This window comes from Gekko japonicus, unplaced genomic scaffold (assembly GCF_001447785.1).
Source record: "Gekko japonicus isolate JY-2015 unplaced genomic scaffold, Gekko_japonicus_V1.1 scaffold1315, whole genome shotgun sequence".
NCBI lineage: Eukaryota > Metazoa > Chordata > Lepidosauria > Squamata > Gekkonidae > Gekko > Gekko japonicus.
Window position 1 is genome coordinate 202,843 of NW_015170927.1, and position 23,761 is coordinate 226,603.

Consider the following 23,761-nt stretch of genomic DNA (forward strand, 5'->3'; position numbering starts at 1 on the left):
CCTCTTGAAGAACGCGTGCCGGCTTGCAATCTCCGACGGTTGCGGGGAGAAGTGTGCCTTCAGCTTCACAGTCAGCTCTTTGAACGGCACTGTTCCGATGTCCGCTGGTGCCACCAGAGACCTGGCGACATCGAACACGCTCTTGCCACAAGAGCTCAGGAGGGTGGCTCGCTTCTTCTCCTCCGAGGTGATGTCGTTCGCCTCGAGGTGGAACCCGAACCTCAGCAGGTAGGCGTCCCAGTCCTCGGTCGCTGGTTCGAATGCCTCGAACTTCGGGCTATTGGCCATAGCTGCGATCGCTGCCACCGGTGCTGATGGTGCCTGTCGCTGCTCTGCCACGGCGAGCTGCTGCTCTTGGTTGTCCGTCGTTGGGTCGGGACCAGCGGGGCTGCCTACCCGCTCCTGGATCCCATCCTCGTCGCCAATTGTTAAGTCCGTGCTTAACAATAATAGTCAGAGAGTGATTCAGCAAAACTCAAGTTTATTCAGCTCTTCAATCGACTTATTCTGACACGGTACAACTCCTCATAGCCCGAACAGCTAGTCCATTTCAGCTGCTCGGTATTTAAACATTCCGGGCTAATGTAGCCACACCTACTATACATATCTCAACCTATCAGGTTGATCGCATAAAGACCAATCATAAGCTTTCCCGCTTACATATAGTTCAAATCTGATTGGCCACAATACTTTTCGGCGCGAATCCCTGCCGAAGCTGAAGCTTTGCATGGCTTCTCTATGGGAGGATTTACATACCTCCTAATGCATTCAGGGCAGCATCTGAATACATTACAGACGCCTTCTGGAATTTGCTATTTGTATCCGATGCCATTTGTTTGTAGAAAAAGGATTAAATCATTGTATTTCTTTCTCTTCTGTCTTATTTCAAATGGGATATCTTTTAAAATCCTGATATTATTCTCCCCAATTTTCAAGGGTGTTCCCGTAGAACCAATGCTTTTTGTGTGGGCTTTGAAAATCCAGACTAATTTATGCCAGTCAGAAGACGTATGTATATACCATATTCCATGTATTCTAGTTCCCATGTAGTTTTCATAACTAGGTAAAACAATCATGTGTGCAGCACCAAGATTGAAGGTTTACTGGTTTAGGAAGTCTTCGATCTAACCACAGTTTGCTATGTTGTCAAAATTTGGATATATCATCAAATTGAGGGTTGTTTCTTGCACACAAATTAGGGTTCTGAACCAAAGTAATTTCCATATTGTAGTAAATTATTTCTGGCTTTCTGGCTGAGGGACAGCACCAAGGGGGAAAATGTAGAAGATCTCAGACTATGAGGGTATCTAAAATGATGGATAGAGTTGGGAGGGTGTTTGTCTGTATAATAGAGAGAGGGAATGACCTCTTGTCATGGCTCAGGTGGGGTGTCACCTGATGCTGCCACCACTCTGGTTCCAGGCTCCTATGAGAAGGCCCAGAGTACCCTCCCAGGCCTTTAGAACTCCCTTTTGGCCAAATAACAGGCGTGAGGACCAGGCCTGTTGAACAATGAAAATAGTTTATTTTATAAGAGGTCAAACAAACAAGGTACAGAATTATAACATTAAGTGGGTGAAAAGAAAAGAAATCAAATGCCCTAATGTATCTAAATATATACTGTCCCTAGCTCACTATTCCAAGTGGCACTAGAGTACTCACCCTTCCCTCAGGATGAGGGTCTCTTCCCCATAGCAACTTCTCCTGGCCCTGTTCCCTGGGAAGAACAGCTTTTCCTGTTGTACCAGTTCTTTTATTCCAAGCCCTCCTTTTTTCCTATTGGTCAATTTTGGCTCCAAAACCTCTCAGGGGCTTCTGGGAGTTGTAGGCCCAGCCTCACCTACTGCTAGCCAGGTTCCCTGGGCCTAGTAAGCCTCTGGTGGCACAGCCCAGATCATGACACCTCTATTCTGTATTTCTTCCACCAGCATGTCAAGTTGTACTTACTTCAGCTTTTCCTGGCGCATAAAATCCTTTTGTTGCACCGAGGTTTCTTGTGGTGTGATTTTTAAGGCTGTCTTTTAAAGGTTTGAACTGCTGTTGTTTAATTACCATTTTTGTGTCCTTTGCCCACTTTTAAAAACTCTTTTAAGCTTTCATTATTGATGGGGATGGGTTGCAATTTTTTATCTGCTTCCTCTTTGCACATTTCCTTAAGCATCTTTTCAGAAAGACAACTCACAGTTTTGTAAGTTAATAAAATAATGGTCTTAATTTGGAAATGAGAGTGATGACACTTTGGGAACATAGTTATAATCTTGCTGACTACCAGAACCTTAAGGAAGTTGCCATGAGCCACAAATGGCCATGAAAGTTGCTCCAGGTGTGCTAGTCAGATTATGTTACCTTGAGAGTGTACTGTTCTCATTTTAAAGGTCAACTAAATTGAAAAGTAATGAGGTGGACTTGTGATTAATTTAAACCTGTAGAGCTTTGTTTTAAGTTGTATTGTTACATTCACTGAACTTAGAAAATGTTATTCCAATAGTTGAAAACAGTGTAGAGATTCAGTAAACCTTTTTCTAAAACGTATTTCTGTATTACAGCCACCGTGGTTGCCTGTTGCTTCAGGAGCTATAAGTTTTATGTATGCATACTCTTCTTTGGATGACATTTGATTCTTTCATGGTCTTTCCTAGTAGTTTGCATCCTGTGAGTGTGTGCTATATAGCTATCATTTTCAGTGTGTAAATAAAATCAGAGTGTATTTTGAACACGCATCAAATTTGCTGCTGCTTTTGTTCCTTTTTAACACAGCTGCCAACTTCTTGGCAGGAATCTTGTATCTTTAAGAACTGTGTGACATGCAGAAATTCAGGTGTAGCTTCCCCTTCCTGTATTTGCATACTAGGAAAGTTTCTTCTGTGGCTATTAAAGGTGCAGGAACCTTTCTTTTTTTAAAAAAAAGTTGGCATCCCTAACTATAACATTACACCTAAGAAATTTTTTCTGTCCACAGTCCGGAAACTCCTTTGGGTTATGTGATTTGGTGCTATCAAGGAATAGTTGCTTGCACAAGGATTGCCTGCCCTTTTGCATTTCCTACCCTTTTGCATTGTTTGAGGCAGTTTTTTCTGGACACATGCCAATATTAATATCCCAGTGCAAATCGTGATCCGGTGATCTCTTTGTCTCACCAACAAACAAAAACATGATCTCAAAGGAATCATGAGTGCTCTTCCATTGTTCATAGAAATGGTCCAAGCTCTCTTGAAATATGTATTATGCTCCGAACTATACTCACAAGTGATACCATGGAGCATAATAGAGTGCTGTTCTTGCCCTGTCCTGAAGTGTGTGTATACATAGGAAGGCCTTATGTACTCATATGTCAATGAAAGAACATGAGAGCTTGAAGTTAGTGTTCCTTGGGTGGGTGAAGTGGGATGGAGCTGATTTGGAACAGAGAGCCTCCCATCACCAAACTGCTTTGCTGTGCTGTACACTGATGTCTATACCAGTAAAGGAACAGCTGCTGCTATGAAGGCCTGTTTAGTGTTTACACATAGGTACTGTATCTGTGTGGTGTGCAACATGGCCATGCTATGAATATAAATGTGTGTGTGTGTGTGTGTGTGTGTGTATCTCTCCTTATATATAATTGAATAGTGGGTGCCAAAGTTCTAATTCTAAAATGCACTCCCTTAGTGTATGGCTGATGGCACTGCTCCTCAGCATATATCGCCACCAATCAGAAGGCAAAGCCCGGGTCCCGCCCACACCACAACTGCTGCGACAACCTGGTCTTTTGCATATGGAAGCTGATTGGACTTCAGGCCATTCCCCCCCCCAAACCCCCCCCCCCCCCCGCAAGGCAGTTGGGATTTTCAGTTGCATAACATACCTCATAGGGGAGAGGAGAATGGGTAACAATGGTTACCACTCTCCAGGTGAGGGCTACAGATAACTCAAACATACAAATGCTCTTCAGGTAGCAGAGATCAGTCCCTCTGGAGAAAACAGTGGACTCTGTCATTAAACCCTGCTGAGGTCGCCACAGGAAACTGACACTGTTTGCCCAAAGCCAGAGCACTCTCCCAGAGCCTCTTTCTAGATCTCGTTGTATTTATTTCCGCAACGGGCATTATTTCTAGTATATACACACACACACACACACATACACACACACACACACACACACACACACACACACATACACACACACACACTTGTATATATTAAACTACAGCATTGCTGATGTGAAGAAATACCCTCAACCCAGTATTTTAACCATTGGAAGTACATTCTGCGATGGGGAACCCAGCTGCAAACTCGTAGCTGTCAAAAAGGAAGGGGCCAGAGGATGAGCCATCAGGCCCCAGGCACAAAGTACTTCAGTGTTTACATATGCTAAATAGGACAATGGTTTACCATCTCACACCTTGTGGGGCTGTCACACCCAAGGGACAGAGATGAAAAACCAAATGGAAAGAAAGCTTTATCTTCCTCTTGAGGCAGGTCAGAATGACTCTTCCAGGGGGAGCAGGCTGAATGGGGGGGGGATTATAAATACCCAGGACCTGGGGAAGAAGCTTTTTTAACCTCACAGCTTCAGCCGTTGAATAGGCAAAAGCCATGAAGGACTACGCTTTTATGTAGTAGCTCCATCTTGCCCACATGGCAAGGAACTGTGGGAAGAAGTCCCATCTATGAGGACTAAGATAATGCTGAACTTTAAACTACAGGAACTTCAAGTAATACTACCCTATCCTAGTTAAATATTGCTTAGGATAGGTACCAAGTGTGGGATGAGAGAACTGTGTCTTCTCACCTTTTTTTGTGCCCTTGCTCAGCCCGATGCTTATATATATTTTTTCTTATTATTCATTCTTTTAAACTTCCTTATATTTTAAATGCTCTAAGTTTGATCTCTGGAAGCATGCCATACCTATTCAGCCTTACTATCTGAAATGCAGTAATGTAGAGGCAGTAGATAAGCTCGTCATCCCTGGACCCTGATAGCTCAAAATAGTGATATTGTGATCTGTTATCATCACACTACTGTGTAGGAGTGAAGTGGGAGGCACAGCAACTAGGCAGAGCCTCTAAACGGCAACAGTGGGAGATACTCTTTGATTTAATGGTGGCACCAGCTACTACACAGTTTGTTTTGGGTCGCCCCCAGTATTTCTAGTTTATTTGCTTTGTTTATATTCTACCTTTCTCCCCAGTGGGGACCCAAAGTGGCTTACGTGGTTCTCCTCTCTTCCATTTTTATCCTCACAACAACCCTGTGAGGGAAGTCGGGCTAAGAGTGTGTGACTGGCCCTAGGTCACCTAGTGAGCTACCACAGCAGAGTGGGGATTCGAACCTGGGATTCCAGGTCCGACTCCAACATTTTAATTGCTGTATCATGCTGGCTTTCAGGACTGAGCAAAAGGGACAGCATTGCTAAAGGTTTACTGGACTAAATTTTCTTTCCTAAATCTTCACCAACACATTGCTTGTATTCGCGGACTCTCCCGACTATGCCCAGTAGAACGTATCCCTTTTCATAATAGAGGGGTTAGATAAAATCTGACAAAATTGAGAATTTGTTAGTTAGCTAATCTGTTAACCGACCTCTCCAGGATCATGAGGCTACAAATAAAGCGACAAAGGGGCAGTGGGGAAGCCTTTAGGCATGGGTGGTTCGACAACGAATGTCAGGTGATGAAGAATCACTTGCGTGAGATTTACCAATGTTAGAGGAGGTCAAATTTAGCACAACCCCCTCCAGAGTACTTCAAATCTAAAAAGGCTTTATACCAACTTTATAAGAAGAAGCAGAAAAATTAACTGTTTTGCGTGCCTACCGCCTCTGTACCTAAGGCTGCTGCTGTTGTTATGCCAATAAAGGTTTGTTGTGTGTTATGTGTTAATCTGTTAACCATACTGATCAGTCATTCATTGTGTTGCGCCCAGGGTGTAAGGATGTGACACTGCACAGAGGTCTGTAGTAGTCATTTTCTAACTAGTGCATGCTGTGGTCATAAGTTTCTTCTGCAAGCAGTGTTATCCAGTGTGGCTATTTTTTGAGCTAGATAGCTATGCAATATTTCTTTTTATATCGATGCAGGAAATTTTGGACATACCTTATTACTGATTTTTATATAAGCCTCATATTTTTTTAGACTTTCTGAGTATGATGGAGTTACGAAAGAGCCATTAAGCATGTGCAGTCTTTCCCTCAGCAAGAATTCTTGCTCCCCACATGTCTGGCATTAGTGGGAAGTTTATTAATTCTCAAAGTTATTCTTTCTAGATGACACCTTCTAGTTCTACTGCTGGAATGAGGTTAACTCTTTTCTTTTATTGGAAAGGCTACCAGACCAGAAAATATGGCTGCTAGGCAGGCTACAGCACAGTTATAAATAGAGGGAAAAGGTTATCTGCTAGGTGTTTTCCTCATAACCAAGACAAAAGTTTAGTCATATTTAGGAATGTGCAATGAAGGATAAACCCGCTTAATTGGGAAGACAACCTTTTCCAGAGTAATGTTATTTCATCATGCACAGTCTTTTCTCTATGAGAATTCTAGTTGTTACATTTTTCTTTAAAGACTGACTTAACGACTTTCATGTTTGACATTCTGAATGTTTCCAAGGATCTTCTGATAACTTGTATAGTTCCCATTTAGTCTTTGCTTCTGTTTTTATATTTAGGGTGTATTTATAGGACTAGATCACATTGTTTTGTACCAGCTCTCAGAATGGTTTACAGTAGAATCCTAAGCAGAGTTGGACCCGTCCCAAGCCTGTTGACGTCACTAAACTTAGACATGTATAACCAGGGCTTTTTTTGTAGAAAAAGCCCAGCAGGAACTCATTAGCATAATAGGCCACACCCAACAGCAGAAACCCATTAGCATATTAGGCCACACCCTGGATAGCACAACTCATTAGCATATTAGGCCACACCCCTGTGTTACCAGAAGTGTGGTCATCCAGCCACACCCACCTTTTGCTTGTTATTCTGTTTACCTTGTTTGTTGTCAAAACCCAGGGCTTTTTTTGTAGCAGGAACTCCTTTGCATGTTAGGCCACACACCCCTAATGTAGCCAATCCTAATGAGTTTCTGCTGTTGGGTGTGGCCTGTTATGCTAATGAGTTCCTGCTGGGCATGGCCAGCTCGGGAGCCAGCCGGAACTCCGTTCCTGTGCGTTCGTGCCCAAAAATAGCCCTGTGTATAACTCTGTTTAGGATTGCACTGTTAAGAATAGTGAACACATTTTGTTTTGTTTTTTTAAAAAACAATATTCCGGCACATGTTAGTGCTGGAGGTTCCAGTTAGCATTACTGATACCGAACTAGGAGATGGTGTTGGGATATTATCCTGAGGATTCTCTTTTTAATGCGTTCTGCTGTTTTAACATTAGACATTTGGAGGTGGTTCACAAAAGGACCCAAGAAAAGATTTTGAAAAGATCTTCCATTATTTTCTCTGTGTGTGTGTTCCTTAGCTGACACCTTCATTTCTGGAGCTCTTCCCAGTCCTTGTTCTGTAATATGATAAGTCTGGGTAACCTGCTGAGGAGGAAGGGAGTAGCTTGGGATATTTTTAATTATTCAGAAGTGGCTTTCATTAAAGAAAATGCTTTTGACCCCCTGAAGTATATATCCAATGATGAGACTGTTGTGGGGCTGAAGTATGAACAAGTACACACAATTTTTTGCCAGACAGTATATCATCTCAGTCTAGTGAAATCTTTTGTGAATGCGGAACATTTCCCAATACTGAAGGGAATGTGACTACTCATGCCCTCCTTGCAAGGATCTGAGAGTACTGGAAATCTTTTGGCATGTAGGCCACATATTTTTAAATTTAATAAGTTCCGGACTTTGGAGAACTCTGATTTTTTTCCACTTTGTTTACATTTACTGCATAAGTGGAAACTTTAAAAAATGATTTTAAAGGATGCCTTGGAAGTAAGAGAAACACCCACAAGTTGTTTCTGTTCTAATATTTGAGAACGTAAGTAAACATTGTCAAATTATTATTTAGACAAATGGAGGATGGTTGGCAGCCAAGTAACCCCACGGTCTCCTTTGTTTTCAGAAATGGGATTGGTGCTAGGTAGCAATTCGGGTCCACAGAAATTCATAGTCTCTGTATCTAGGGGGAAAAAACCCAGTCCAGTCACCATTATTATATTAGAGCTGATAGTTTGGTTTGTGGTATGTCTGAGACAACCAGTCTTCCTGTTTTTCTAGGTGTTTTTGTGTATGAAAACTTGGTTCATGTTGAGTGTGTTTGTCTATAATTGATTTTGTGTAATCTGTTTGAGTGTATTGTTAAATTGTGGTCTAGTATTTAATATTCAGAGCAGCAAATATTCTGTCATGCTGCTAAAGGCAAGCATTGTGGGAATCTGTGTATTTATATTGTGAAACAAGAAAGCATGGTTATAAACGTGAATGTAAATTTCTACATATGTATATCTTGGATTTTTTTCTTCTTCTGTTGTTATGGGTTGGAAATGTTAATCTGTCAGTGCAATTCAGAAATTACATGAACTGGGAGTGAGATATTTAGCTAACCATCTTTGAAATGCCGGTGTCCACACAACTGGTGCTGGCAAAGTATGCAAATAGTGGTAATAGAAATGTGCATCTAAATGTATGTATTTTTAGCAGGGATTTATTTTTGGAAAATGGTTTTCTTAATATGTAGGAAACTATATACTAAGATTAAAATAGCACCGTGTTTTTTGGGTTTTTGCCTTTGTAACATTCCTTAAGATGTTGATCATGATTTTAGAAGGGAGATTCATGACTAATACATTTTCTTCTTAAATTTTGCTTTAAATAGCTGGCACAGCCACCGGAAACGGATTGCTCTGTGCAGGTCTGTCACTAACCTATATTTGGCAAACAGACAAATATTGCTGATTTTAGAAGTAGCAGTGGTTGAATATCTGTATGTATGTGTGTGTGCATATGTTTTGGTGGCTGAAAGTCCACTTGGGTCTTTGCAGTTTAGTCACAATCTTTCCATGTGTGCCAGTGCCCAGGTAGCAGCTCAAAGGGAGCAAATTAGCCTGGTTCAGCCAACAAAGGATAAGATTTGAAAAACCAGAAAGACCAGGTCTATTAGCTCTCAAAGAAAGCCCGCAGCTTTTAAAACATGTATCTCGTCTAATATTTCAGAAGCATATCTGCAGTATTATCTTAGTTAAAGCAACAGGATCCTCTACATTAATCTTTTTCTGGATCAGGTGGCCCTTCAGCTGTGTATGTCTGATTTTTTAAAAATTATTTTGTTTTATATGACTTTTAAGCCCCTTGAAGTGAACACATTTGTCATTGTTATCTTCCAGTGTCTGTGAATTTCTTTGCAAACATGTCTTCAGCCTACATGTAGCAAGCAGAATAGTGCATTGCAATGTTTTGCATTCCAGATGTTGCAAAACTTTGTGGAGTTTTGTGTATGTGAATTTTTATTGCAGATGCCAATCAAGTTGCATTGGGGGGGTGCATTCTTCTAAATACACAATGGTGGCCCCATAATTGTCTGCAACTGAAATTGTAGGTGCCAGAGATCTCCAAAAGAGACAATTGTAATATTTGAATAAGCCCTCAACCATTGCAGTCGTTTTGTGGGAGGTAAAAGTGACCATGATACAGAAAAAACTTACGAGATGTAAAATTTCTGGAAATTTTGATTTTTTTTTTCCAGAAAGAAAGGAAATTTGGGGTGAAACTGAAATATATGCAATACTTAGTGTCCTATCAAACTAACCTTTTTGCTTTATCAGTATAAAATGTGTCAAAATAACAGCATATGAAATTATAATATTTGACATATTGATGGAATCTATAAGTTAAAAATGCCTCAGTTTTGTACAAGCAAAACTGCAATATACCCAGTACTTGAAAGAAAACCGCATATTGGTGCACCCTAGGCTATTTTAGCACACGTACCTTAATTTTTGTTATCTGGTTAGAGAAAGCTAAGTTTTCAGTGAAACTTTCAGTTTTCCTCTGAGGCTTTGGTGCAGGTCCCCCACCCCCCATCTATTTTCCTCCTTTCTGCAAGGTAAACCAATAAACTACTTTTTAAACCCAATCTGTGGGTATACTATGTGCCACAGTGGTTGGAGGAAGAGATGCAGAAGTCAACCACAAGTTGTTGTGAGGACAGCAGAAGGCATGCCACAGTTGAAAAGCAATGAGAGCCCTGCATGTGCCCCTCATGAAGACTGCTGTAGTGGTTAAGTGTGCGGACTCTAATCTGGGAGAACCGGGTTTGATTCACCACTCCTCCACTTGCAGCTGCTGGATGACCTTAGGCAAGCCATAGTTCTGTCAGAGCTGTTCTCTCAAGGGCAGTTCTTGAAAGAGCTCTCAGCCCAGCCTACCTCACAGGGTGTCTGTTGTGGGGAGGGGAAGGAAAAGGAGATTGTGAGCCACTCTGAGTGAAGGGCGGGATATAAATCCAATCTCCTCCTCCTCTTCCTCTTCCTCCTTCTTCTAGATGCAGAAATCCATCAAGGATTTAACAGCTGTGTAATCTATGGCATGCCTACCTTGCCTTTAAAAGGATTTTTAAAAGAGAGAAAATATTTCGTAGGAGTTTTTTTTTTCAGTACTCCCCAAAATTTTAATTTACAGCCACCCCGATCTCTCAAAAGCCATTAAGGTAATAAAGGGTTACAATTTAACTACTTAGTGTTTGCCCTTGCTTAGAAGAAAAATAAAAATCTTGATGACAGGATTTCTGTTTCACTTCAAGGAAAGTATGACATTCTTAAAATCCTTATCAAGCCTTCCCATATTTTGAAAATGAGATTTGAAAGAGGGTGAATTATGCCTGTGCAATAACAGCACATTCAGCCACGTGTACATATAATGTGTGTGTACATGTCTGTGCATGGATGTCACTGATAGAAATTTCCTTTTCTGTTTCTTCATTATTGTCAATTACTGTAGAAGTAGATGGTGGCTTTTTGTATTATCTGTGCAAAACAAATGGCTCATGCTTTGTATGGCTTGACAGTAGTCTTAACTTTGAGAATTAACTTTGAGAATTAACTTTGAGAATACTAGAATAATTGTTGCTCTCAAGCATAAAGCTCAACTAGCCTAGTTATTGATGCGAAGTCTATTTAGTGTCTCTTTAGTATCAGACTTTAAAACAGAATTTCTGCATACTCACCAGGAACTTGATCAAACTCAAACACAGAGGCAGCTTGAAGACCGTAAAAGGGTATGTATATTCGGTGGTGGTCTTTAGGTTTTAGTATGCTGGATACTATAATTACACTGGTGTTTCCACTGTTCTTCCTTTTCTTTCTTTTTTGAACAGATTTAGGAAAATAAATAAGGTACCTGGTAGAAATGCTAGATTTTTCACTTTTTTAACTTTTCACAAAAAAAATACTGTGGAATGAAGATAACAAATACATGTTCAGATTACCTGTGAAAGCATTTGGATGTGTCTTCTCTTAGTATCTCTCTATGGTGTTTAAATAGCTTGGAATCTGTCAGCTGGAAGACCCCTACGAATTCCATATGCCATTGTAAATTGGGGTCCTATGGAAAATTATGTTTTCCAAAAGCTATGGGATGAAGTATATGACTGTACAGTATATGGAGCTTTGATTGTGTCATCTGTTTTGCCATAAAGGCCATGGGAGCAGAAATCTCTTCACCGGACCAATAGCCCCCTGCTCTAAATTTATTTTAATATTGTCAGATTGGGAAATTCTATCTGAAATATAGTGGAAGAATATGTGAAATGATCTGTGCTTTTGTAGTAATGTCCAATCTGTTTATTGTAATGCTTGGTGTTTAATAATACAATTATTCTAGATTTATAACTGGGGGAAAACACAGATGCCCAGTCCTAATTATTACGAACAGGTGTGCCTTCTTTTTATGCAGGATGAGCATCAAGGCTGCTGTTGCACTGATAATGCAATAATTGGTAGAAGTACTAGTTGCTGTGGCAACCAATAGTAAATATTGTAGAAATGAAAATGTAGAACTGTAGCTTTTCTTTAGCTCTAATGAGTAGCAAGTTTCTTTTCTGAAAGATGGAGAGGCAATCTCATTTAAAATATGTTTAACCAGTCTGGTAGATATTTTAATTTCAGTCCTATAAACATCAGGATTGATGTCAACTGTGATAGCTGACAGGTGGTGTTCATTTCCTTCTAAATGACCTGCACCTGGAAAGATCCATGGTGATTTGAACTGGGTATTTGTCAGGCTTGTATGATCATTACCCCATCTTAGTTTTAGTACTTCATCCATGTTTTGCTGTTCTTTTTGCTCACAACCTTTGCAGCTGGGTGGGATTTGTCCCCTGAAACCTCCTTTTTGATAAAGTCTCATCTTTAGAGACACAGTCTTGCTGAAGTCCACTCTAATTAATAAAAGCATTTGGAGCTTATACTTACTGGGTTGGATCCTATGGTGTCATTCCGTTAGGGTAACAGTTTACATTAGCAGAAGGGGAAGGAGGTAATTTCTGCCAATCCCCCCCCCCACATTATAAACCCCCATTCTGGCTCTCTTGCCACACCTGAGAATCTCTTGACCCTCGGGAGCAGAATTCTAGTTTTCATCAAATATACTTGCTGGTCTGTGTCAGAATTTTTAAAACTAATTTATAATTTAGCATTTACAAGAAGGGGGACCCGCGATACTCATGGGGGGGGAGAAGCTCCATGGGAGAAGGAAGCAGCCGCAGGTGAGCCTTCTCCCCTGTCCCCATTCCCGGCACCCACAGCGAGGCCCGTGCCCCTCCAAGCTTCCTCCCTCCCCTAGCAGCGGCGAGGCCTTGCTGGCCCACCAAATTTTCTCCCTCCCCCCCTGGTGGCGGTGGCAGAGGCAGCGAGGCTTCGCCAGCCTGCCAAGTTTTCTCCCTCCCCCCTCAGCAGCGGTGGTGGCGAGGCCTCACTGGCCCACCGAACTTTTTTCCTCCCCCTGCAGCAGCGAGGCCTCGCCAGCCTGCCAAACTTTCTTCCTCCCCCCTCAGTAGCAGCGGCGGTGGTGAGGCCTCGCTGGTCTGCCAAACTTTCTCCTTCCCCCAGCGGCAGCAAGGCCTCGCCGGCCTGCCAAACTTTCTTCCTCCCCCCTCAGTAGCAGCGGCGGTGGTGAGGCCTCGCTGGTCTGCCAAACTTTCTCCTTCCCCCAGCGGCAGCAAGGCCTCGCCGGCCTGCCAAACTTTCTTCCTCCCCCCTCCCCACTCACCCGCGGCCCCAAGGGCCGCCAAACTTTCTCCTTCCCCCCCACGGGTGGCAGCGAGGGCTGAGTGGCTTACAGCCGCCGGCTGGCCAAGCCTTCTCCCCCCTCCCTCTCTAGTGGTGGTGGCGGCGAAGCCGTTCTAAGAGCATTCCCTGCGCATGCCCAGGGGATGCTCTTTTACTTTTTTTGGGATTTAATTATCCCCCCTATATATTTTTACAGTTTTCAGGTTTTTCTGCACACCTGGGCATTGCCCCACGTGCGCAGGAAAATCTCCCTGCCCCCCAGGTGCCCCCGATGTGCAGATTTACATATCTGCACGGAGGGGGCGCCTTGGAAATTAGATATATAGATGATGTCAAAAAGTATGTGGATAGAACTCTTATGAATATGAAATGAATGCTAATGTAGTAGGTAAAGAGTGTTCTGTAACAGTTGTTTAATGATACCTTGGGAGATGATGATCACTTTAATTTTACAAATAATTTACGATATACCAGCATTTCACGTTGTAACTTCATAGAATCATAGAGTTAGAAGGAACCTCCAGGGTCATCTAGTCCAACCCCCTGCACAATGCAGGAAATTCACAAATACCCCCACACGCCCCCAGCAACCACTGTTCCAAACGCAGAAGATGACAAAAAAAAACAACCTCCAGGATCTCCAGGCAAACTGGCCTGGAGAAAAATTGCTTCCTGACCCCAAAGCAGCGACCAGCATTTCCCTGGGCGTGTAAGAGAGGGCCACGAGAACTAAGCACTGAGGCAACACTTCCTGCCCTCCCTCTCATGATCTGCCTAAGGTCACAGAATCAGCATTGCTGTCAGATGGCCATCTAGCCTCTGTTTGAAAACCTCCAAAGAAGGAGAGCTCACCACCTTCAGTTTAAGCATCCTACCAGTACTCAGTGAGAATGTTGCCCATCCACATGGATCATCACTTCATCTTCCTTTTCAAAGGGTGCTCTTTGTTGCTAAATGCAGATGATCCTCTCTGTGTCTGTAAGGGGCTGCCAAGTCACAGCTAACTTATACTGACCACAGCAAGAGGCTTTCAAAGCAAGTGAGAAGCAGAGGTGGTTTGCTCTTGCCTTCCTCTATAGAATCTTCTTTGGTGGTCTCCCTTTCCAAGTACCGACCCTGCTTAGCTTTCGAGGTGGGGCTATTGCATTGCAGCTGGCCACCTCACATTACAACGATCTATTGGAACCGAGGGAGACATCAAGTGGCGATCAAGAGACTGCAGCAATATGACCCATTGAAAGTACAGCTAGCCCTATCACTCAAAAAATGTTGGTTGACCGTTGAATTAAAACTGGATATTAATTAATGTTAGATGATAATTAATCTGTGAGTAACTCAAGGTCTAATAGGGAGTATCAATTAATTAAAGAGAGTGTTCTGAATTGTAGTGTTGAGATTGATATTAAATTTTGAAATGTAGTGTTGATATTGATATTGATTTCTTTGATTGGTAAATTAATTGAGATTGATTATCCTATTACTAAATTAATTAATTGGATTATTAATTGACTATGCAATATTAGAATCTGACTATCCTATTGTTGTGGGAATATTCACCTGACAAATTAGGCAAGAATTTATTAGTTACTGTCCTTTATTTATTTAGTTACTGGCCAGGATTTAGAGTATCCATACTAAATTGTTAGACAAGAAATCTATTAGTTACTGGCCTTTAATTAGTTACTGGCCAGGACTTAGAGAACCCATACTAAATTAGATGAGATTTAGGATAGATTAGATAAGGTTAAGATAGATAGCAAGTAATTAGGATAGAGTAGAGTATCAGGAGTGATAGGACAAGCAGTACCCAGAGAACTACTATACTTCCGTCCCCCCCTTGAAACATTGTATATTGTGACGATCCCCAGCCCACCGATTGGTCTGGGGTTTAGCGAAGACCATCTCGGGGATGGCCGGGCGAATGATATCAGTGATCCTGGGGAGAGGAAAGTACAGTGGTGGGAGTAGGCAGAGAGTTAAGTGAAGGGGGCAGAGAAATAATTTAGCTTGGCTCCCTTCCAGCCTACGTCCCATCCCAAAGGTTGCAGGCAGTGGGGCTAGGAAGATTGACCCCCCTCCGACATTGGCATTGTGTAACACCAGGTCTATAAATAATAAGACCATAGTCCTTCAGGACTTTCTGCAGGAGCAGAATGTAGACCTGGCGTGCATCCATGGCGGCACTAGGACTCTCCCAACTGGTAATGGCCCCCACTCACTGGTCTGGGCACATGTTCGATCTGATCTTCGTGGCAGAGATTACAGTGGACCAGATCACTGCCTTGGCAGTGCCATGGTCGGACCACTTTGCCTTGAAGGCTCACCTGAATACGCCACTCCGACCCTGTTTGGGCGGCAAGCCTATTTGGGCTCACCCGCGGAGCCTGATGGACCCTATACGGCGGCTTGCTGAATGAGCTTGTTGAGGACTGGCATAGTCGACTCTCGACAGCCATCGATGAGATCGCTTCCTGGTGCCCTCTGTGCCACTGCTCTAAGCTCACTCCATGGTTTACCCAGGAGTTGTGGCTGATAAAATGGGACTTAAGACGGCTAGAGAGGCAGTGGCGGTGCACCCACAACAAAGCTACAAGAAGATCCTATAGGACGTTTATGAGATCCTATGAGATGACAGTCAAGGCCGCTAAGAGAAAACATTATGCGGCCATGATTGCGTCCGCAAGTTCACGCCCAGCACAATTGTTTAGAACGATTCAGTCTATTACGGCTCTGTCTCAAGACAGGCGAAATGGTAGAGAATTGGATATTGGCTGTGACGCCTTTGCGAGCTATTTTGCAGATGAAGTCTTGTCGCTCCAGCGTGATCTCCCTGCTACAGTTGATACAGTAAAGGAATTCGAGGCTTCAAGCACGTCTTCTTCTCACAACATGGATTATTTCGACCTGCTCAGTCTAGAGGAAGTTGACAAATTGCTCCTAGCTGTACGTCCTACCACATGCCTCCTTGACCCGTGCCTGATGTGGCTAATTAAAGCTGGCTACAAGGGGTTCCGTGGTGCCTTGGGGGAGATTATCAACAAGTCCCTCTCTGAGGGGCTGTTCCCTGAGGCACTTAAAGAGGCAGTGGTGCACCCTCTCTTGAAAAAGCCATCTCTGGATCTGGCCGAATTGGCCAATTATCAGCCGGTTTCCAACTTGCCCTATTTGGGCAAGATAATAGAGAGGGCAGTGGTGATGCCACTACAGGGCTCTCTTGAAAAAGCCATCTCTGGATCTGGCCGAATTGGCCAATTATCAGCCGGTTTCCAACTTGCCCTATTTGGGCAAGATAATAGTGAGGGCAGTGGCGATGCAGCTACAGGGCTTTTTAGATGACACTTCTGTTTTAGATCCCTTCCAGTCCTTTCCAGTCCGGTTTCCCCCTGGGCTACGAGACGAAGACAGCACTGGTCGCCCTCACAGACTTCTGGAGGCACTTGAATCAGGGCGGATCGGCAGTGCTGCTGCTGTTAGATCTGTTGGCTGTGTTCGATACGGTCGACGATCAGCTACTGACCCACCGCCTCGTCGACATTGGAGTTCAGGGACTAGCCTTGCAGTGGCTTGTCTCCTTTCTCCAAGATCGGGGACAGAGAGTGGCACTGGGGGATCAGCTCTCCCGAAGGCACCCACTGGAATGCGGAGTGCCCCAAGGGGCAGTGCTGTCCCCGATGCTTTTTAACATCTATATGTGCCCTCTTGCCCAGATTGCCCGGAGGCATGGGCTGGGTTGTCACCAATATGTGGATGACACTCAGCTCTATCTGTTGTTGGACAGCCGGTCTGTATCCAAACTGGAAGACCTAGGTCCGGCACTACAAGCCTTGGCTGGTTGGCTTAGGCTGAGCCAGATGAAATTGAATCTGATGAAGATGGAGGTCCTGTGCCTGAGTCAGAGTGGTCCAAGGGTAGAGATCCCGCTCCGGTGGCGACTCCACTCTGGTGGAATAAGCTCCTGGAAGAGACTAGGGCCCTGCGGAACCTTTCACAGTTCCACAGGGCCTGTAAAATGGAGCTCTTCCGCCAGGCCTTTGGAGCCGCCACCACTAACACCTCCACCGCCAACAGTTAATATCTACTTTGGCGGAGTCCTGGCCCATAGGTCCCTCAAACACAGCCCGTGCCAATGATCTGAGATAGCTGCAGAAAGCCAAAGAGCCAATTAGAATATGAGGAATGTTGCTAGCACTTTATCTTGTTTGAATTTTAATGCTGTATTTATTAATGTATGTGATTTTATTATGATTGTATCATGGGAATTTTATCTGTTTGTAAGCTGCCCTTGGCCGGGAGTGCGGAATAAAAAATAAATAAATAAATAAATAAATAAATAAATAAATAAACTATGTTGACTTCCCTCCTACATATGATCCTAGCAATGTCTTATTAGCTTTCTATTTTATTCTATTTAGTTCATTTCTTAGTCTACCTTTCTCACAAAGACAGAAGGTGGATTCAGGTGATTGGAAACCATGTGGCATCCATTAAAAAGCCTACCATCTCATGCCTGTAACTGAATGGGGAGGTGATTATTTATAGCCTCCGTTCAGTTAAAAAAGAGTATTACTGTGCCCTCAGCTCTGCTTTCATAAAGTACAAGAAGAGAGGCCCTTGCCTTAGAGCTGAGGTGTCAAAAACATTTGTTATGAGGGCCAGATCTGACATAAATGTCATTTTGTCAGGCTGGACCATGTGTGCCATAAAACATAATGCCAGGAGATATAAACTGCATAAAGGCCAGCAGCTCATAAGCTCTGAGTTGGTGTATCCTCAGTGCAAGGCCCCATGGGCTGGGAGAGATGCAGAGGAAAACCCACATGGGCAGACTGGAGAGCCAGCAGTGTAGCACTGGGCAGACATTCCCACACTGCTTGACTGCTGCAGGCGAGGTTGTTCCACTGTGCTGAAGCCACAATTGGAGTGGCTCGACCCACTCCCCTCCCCAAGCAGTCTCCTATTCCCTCCCTTGCACCAGTTGCTCACAGGCTGCATAAGAGCCCTGGATGGGCCGGCTCTGGTTCCTGGGCCTTATGTTTGATACCCCTGTCTTAGAGGACCTTACAAGTCTAAAACTTGATATAAGGGAGATGACTGGGGGGGGGGAGGTGATACCAGCCAGAGGTGGACAGTATAAATCTTGATAGTGGCCCCTTTATACTCTGTATCTTTTACTCTGTCCTGTTTCCTCTCCATATTAGTGTTGCTGACTAGAATACGCCACAGTTGCTTCAATGGTGACACTGACATCCAAGGGATGTAAACAGCTTGGATCTTTGAGCTACTCCTAGTGTGGAATGGCTTTTGATAGTATTTTCTAAATGTGAGGAAAAAGCCTAAACCTGGCAAAAGTGTTTTTTGGTTTGTTGTCTGCCTTTCTCGCTAGGACTCAAGGAGGATTACAAACATCTCAGTGTTGTGTTCCTTGAACCTCCAGTGTTGTTCTGTCCTGGTGGTATAACTAAACTGAAAAGAATTCACCTGCTTCTGCCTCATTATATTTGGAATTTGACTGTTTTTAATTTCTTTGAATTAAGGGTGAGGCACTCAGACAGGTGTTGGTCAACCGTTACTATGGCAATGTCCGAACAGCAGGAAGAAGAGAGAGCCTCACTAGCTTTGGCAATGGCCCCTTATCTTCTGGAGGCCCTAGTAAAGTCGGAGGAGGAGGTAGGATATGCACTGTGCTAATAAACCATTTGTGCGCCTGCATCCTGTTGAATGCTCTGTTGCTAACGGGCAAGTTGTACATTCGACAGAAGCAGCTTTCTCAGTAGGTATATGCCATTTCTCCAACCTCTTTGTCATTCACAGAAGAAATTAATTCCTAAAATAATGTGAACAGATCTGTTAATTGGCTTCTGCTTCTTCCCCCCCCCCTTTACTGTACCTCCAACATTGTCCTGGATTACTCTGAACTTCCTCCAGGTTGAATTTTTATTGTAATAGAAAACTACTAAAACTAATTCTACCAAAAAAAAGACAAAAATAAGAGCTATTAGGCTGTCTGGAACCATCACCATCTTTGGCTATTATTAGCCCTTTTGAAGGGGAAAAAAGTGTTTGGGTTGCATTTGATGAAAACTATGCCTAATGATGAGTGAAATCCTCACTCCCATCCCTGATGGCACCATTCTGAACTGAGACCCCATGGCCTTGCAATTTGCCTTTTACAAGAAAGAACATCTGTGGTCTTCATCACATGTTTTGACCATCAGATGCTAGCCATGAACATCCTCCCCAAGGTCTGTTTCCTTCTATTATGTCTGTTCTTTCCCCTCTTCCTGTGATGAGAGCCAGCGTGGTGTAGTGGTTAAAGTGTCAGACTAGGATCTGGGAGACTCAGGTTCAAATCCCAACTCTGCCCTGGAAGCTTGCCAGGTGACCTTGGGTCAGTCACACAATCTCAGCCTAGCCTACCTCAGAGGGTTGTTGTGAAAATAAAATAGAAGAGAGAGGAGAATGATGTAAGCTGCTTTGGGTACCCATTGGGGAGAAAGGTGGGATATAAATAAAGTAAATAAATAGTGACCATCTAACCCAATTTCCATGCCGATGCGGCTCAGTTTTACCACTGTGGCTGTCATTATTGGACTACCCAAAGGGTTTTTGTCTGTCTTCAGAATAGGGTTGCCAACCTCTAGGTGGTGGCTGGAGATCCCCTTAGGATTACAACTGGTCTCCTGGAGAAAATAGCTGCTTTGAAAGGTGGACTCTTATGGCATTGTACCCACTGAAGTCCCTCCCTCCCCCAAACCCCACCCTTCTCAGGCTCCACCCCCAAAATCTCCAAGTATTTCCCAACCCAGAGGTGGCAGCCCTGTTTCAAAACCAACCAATTATGGATGTTGTTTCCCAAAATGTTACCTTTCTTAATACAGTTTCCACTGCTGGGAAATTAAATACTAGCTACTATTCCTATGCCCTTTCTACAAACCTGTGTGACTTGCAAGTGAGCCTTGCTGTTTGTGTATTTCTGAGCACACTGACAATATGGAAAAGTCTGAGGCTTTGCTGCTATGTTAATATTTTTAATGACATCCTAGGCATGTTGCTGGCACTTTAACGGGGAATGAAACTGTGAATAAATGGCAGTATGTTCACAATTAAACGTTGTTCCTTTTTAATGGGAGAGTGAATTACATTTCCTGATAGAAATAATTAAGTGGGGATCTTAAGATCCATAATTTTCTCACTCTGTGCGATTTAACCCTTTTCTAGGAGGAGGGTCTGGTTCCAGCTCACCAAGCCGTGGTGAAATGAGTTTGGCAGAAGTCCAGTGTCATCTGGACAAAGAAGGGGCATCCAACTTGGTCATAGATCTCATCATGAATGCCACCAGTGACAGAGTTTTTCATGAGAGCATTCTTTTAGCCATTGCCCTCTTGGAGGGTGGTAACACTACTATACAGGTAGGAAAAGTATTGGTATACTTCTGTTTATAAACTTGTGTGCATGTAAAGAATTGTTAATCATAAAGGTCTACTGCATTGTACAACGGTAGGATCTATCATACTCAGTCGCTTACAATAGATGAAAAGGTCTTATTCAGTTTCCAAGGACAAATTATTATTTGTGTTAGGGAATAGAATACCTTAGGCATACACCAAGTTGATTAACCACTCTATGAAATAACTCCACTGTGGTAAAAATTATAATTCACAATTGGCAGTTAATAAACAAGCCAAATATAATTTGTCCTGGAAGATCTAAGAGGTTATCTTAGCCAGACTTTCCTAAGCAGCTCTGGGAGATCTAAGGAAGGCACCACTGAAGAATCAGTGTGGGTCATTGTGAAATTAAAGTTTTCTACCTTTTGTCTTCATAATAAAAAAATCAGCTAGATAAACTGTGTTCCTTGCAAACAACATGTAGGGCAAAACTTTAACATTTATGAATTTGTATAAAATGCTTGTTTAAATTTGTTTTTTCCAATCAAGGACAATTTTTCAAACCAAGTAGAAGTATGGCACAGAGAAAGATTCTTCTCTTTCAGGATGGTTTGTAGCAACTTGTGTAATATACATTTACCATTTTAGAACCCACAAGGATTTACTGGGGAAGGGGAGTAAGTTATTAATAAATTCAACACATCTGAACCCAAGTGTACCCCTCCAGGGTATTATAAATTCTTAGGGGCTTAAGTGGGTCAGTTTCTCCAGCTCCTTCTGCATTTCCACTATTTTTAAACTAAGTTTTCAGCTGTTCTCTGTGTCCTCAGTACATGTTCTTTAACTGGCCAGTTTTTGTGTGGGGTGTGCACCTTTTTTAATTTTTAAGGCATCTCCTGTGTGCAGAAACCCCAGTATTGTCTTTAGGCGGGCTCCTTTTGCTGTCTTCAGCCATCAACCATGAGGTGTGCTATTGGAAGAAATGATTTCATGTTGTCCTTACAGTTGTCCAGCTGGGTAATTTGTTTCTAAAACAATGACTTGTATAAGACTACTGAATTAACTTCAAGAAGTATCACATTGTCTTTTTCCTGTCTGCAAATAACCATTTACCATTGTTTGCATGCAATGTACATTGATGTACCCAGATCAGCATAATCATTGTACAAGAAATAATGATGATGGACATGCTTTATATACCAGATTATGGGCCTATGTAATCATTTGATCATATCTGATATGGCCCTATGGTTTCTTTCAGAAATGCTGTTACATCTTTGAGATATCGCCTTGCAGGCTGTGACGGAACATGTCTGCTCTGGCCTGGATGGCATATTCTACCCTGCCCTCCTAGGTTTTTCTCAACACCTAGAGAGGCTTTTCTTCCACTCTCATGTAGTTTGTCACCACCACCTAACCTTTGTAGGAATTGCCCACTGGGAGGGTCAGGACTCCCAGCTTCCCTCCCAAGTTCTGAGGCCTTGCCTCTGTGTCTCCCACTGCCCAGCACCTGGTCACCATGGGAACAGTTTACTGCCTTGTGCTCCCCTGGAAAAATAGCCACTTGCCAACTTGCTGCCTGTTCTCTGCCCAGAGGAAAAACACTTTTAAAATGCAAAGTGGAGGTTTGGTTTATTTCAGACCTACCAGAACAAAATGCATTTCTTCACATAGGTAGTTCAGAATGTATACTGTAATATTCTCCATTAACAGCAGTAATTGAACTAGGGTATTTTCATGTCTCTTAGGAAACTCTGTGCAGACTATTCCTACTGTGTTTGATTGGCTTTTATATTTAATTATGCTTTTGAGACTGATTAGATTATTGGAAAGATGGCAGGTGTTTTTTTGTCTTTAAAGCAAAGCTCTGCTTTGTCTGCCTTTCACTTGAGAGATTACTAAAGTCAACTTTAACCTCAAAAGGTTTCCACTGACACACCAGGGCCTAACCAAAGATACTTCTGTTAGATCTCGGAAGGGAAGTTCCATTATTATTTATGTATGTAGATTATTGTTGTTTCTGTTTTGTTTGACACTGGTGACAAATGTGGTGAGCTACATGGTAAGGAGAAACTATTTTTGTTCTGCAGAAGTAGAGAGGTTTCACTAGCATTTTGTTCAAACCAACCACATTTACTAGTTGGCGTCATGGGCAGTGTGCTCTTTCTCTCTCGCTCTTTCTCTGTCTGCTCTTCTACCGTGGCAAAAATGAATATTTCTAATTTATGTATGGATGCAAAGTATGGGTGGATTCCCTCTTTTGCCGCGTCCCGTTCTTGGTGTGTGTGTATATGTGTTCTGGGAGAGTTCAAAGAAGAAAGATTCCCAAAACTTACAGCAAATTTAATTGAAAACCATTTTTTTCTATAATTCATATGTGTTGTGTCGTGTTTAAGTAAATTAGGAGTTTTCTATCAGGGTCAGGAATTTATTGATTATTTAACTTTGCCTTTGTCACTATGGAACATGTTGTGTACCTAAGAAAGACAGAGACACCATTTGGCTTTTCAAATGATTTTAGCCATCCGTACAACAAATCGCCTACGGATCAATGGCAAAGACCTCCCTCTTCTCAGTCAAGGTCTTTTCCCCCTAAGAATAAAGGACAATCATCGGGTGCCTATAAGTCGAAGTTTCCCAAGAATCCCAAACAGGGGCTTTGACTTCAGCCTTACTGCTCATACTCGCCTCGCTCCCTTTCTTCACGCATGGCTGGACATTTCTACAGACAAATGGGTTCACTCTATAATAAGAGATGGCTATCTCATAGAGTTTTCTCAAACCCCCACAATTTCCCATTTCGTCGGAACTCCAACGTCACCTGTCCTGATTCAAGAGGTACGATCTCTGTCACTGAAAAACGCTATAGAGATAGTCCCGGCGGCAGATCGTTGCCACGGGATTTATTCCAGATATTTCACGGTCCCCAAGAAGGACGGAGGACTTCGTCCAATTATGGATCTAAGATTTCTCAATCGATTCATTGTTTACAAAAAGTTTCGTATGACCACTTTGCAAAGTATTTTACCACTCCTGCCTCCAGGGACATGGATGGTCACTTTAGATCTCAAAGACGCTTATTTTCACGTCTCCATCCATCCTCGTCACAGAAAATTCCTCAGATTCACGGTCGGAGAGGACCATTATCAATTCAAAGCCCTCCCCTTCGGGCT

General features: G+C 42.8%; 1 protein-coding gene across 2 annotated transcripts in view; it reads left to right on the forward strand.

Moving 5' to 3' along the window:
* The window catches only part of ITPR1 (inositol 1,4,5-trisphosphate receptor, type 1), a 323,113-nt gene that overhangs the window by 200,274 nt on the left and 99,078 nt on the right, over window positions 1–23,761 (forward strand). For both annotated transcript variants that reach the window (XM_015418813.1, XM_015418814.1), the window contains 2 exons: window positions 18,735–18,867; window positions 20,419–20,609. In XM_015418813.1, the coding sequence (XP_015274299.1) occupies window positions 18,735–18,867; window positions 20,419–20,609 (324 nt within the window). The remainder of the gene's footprint in view (window positions 1–18,734; window positions 18,868–20,418; window positions 20,610–23,761) is intronic.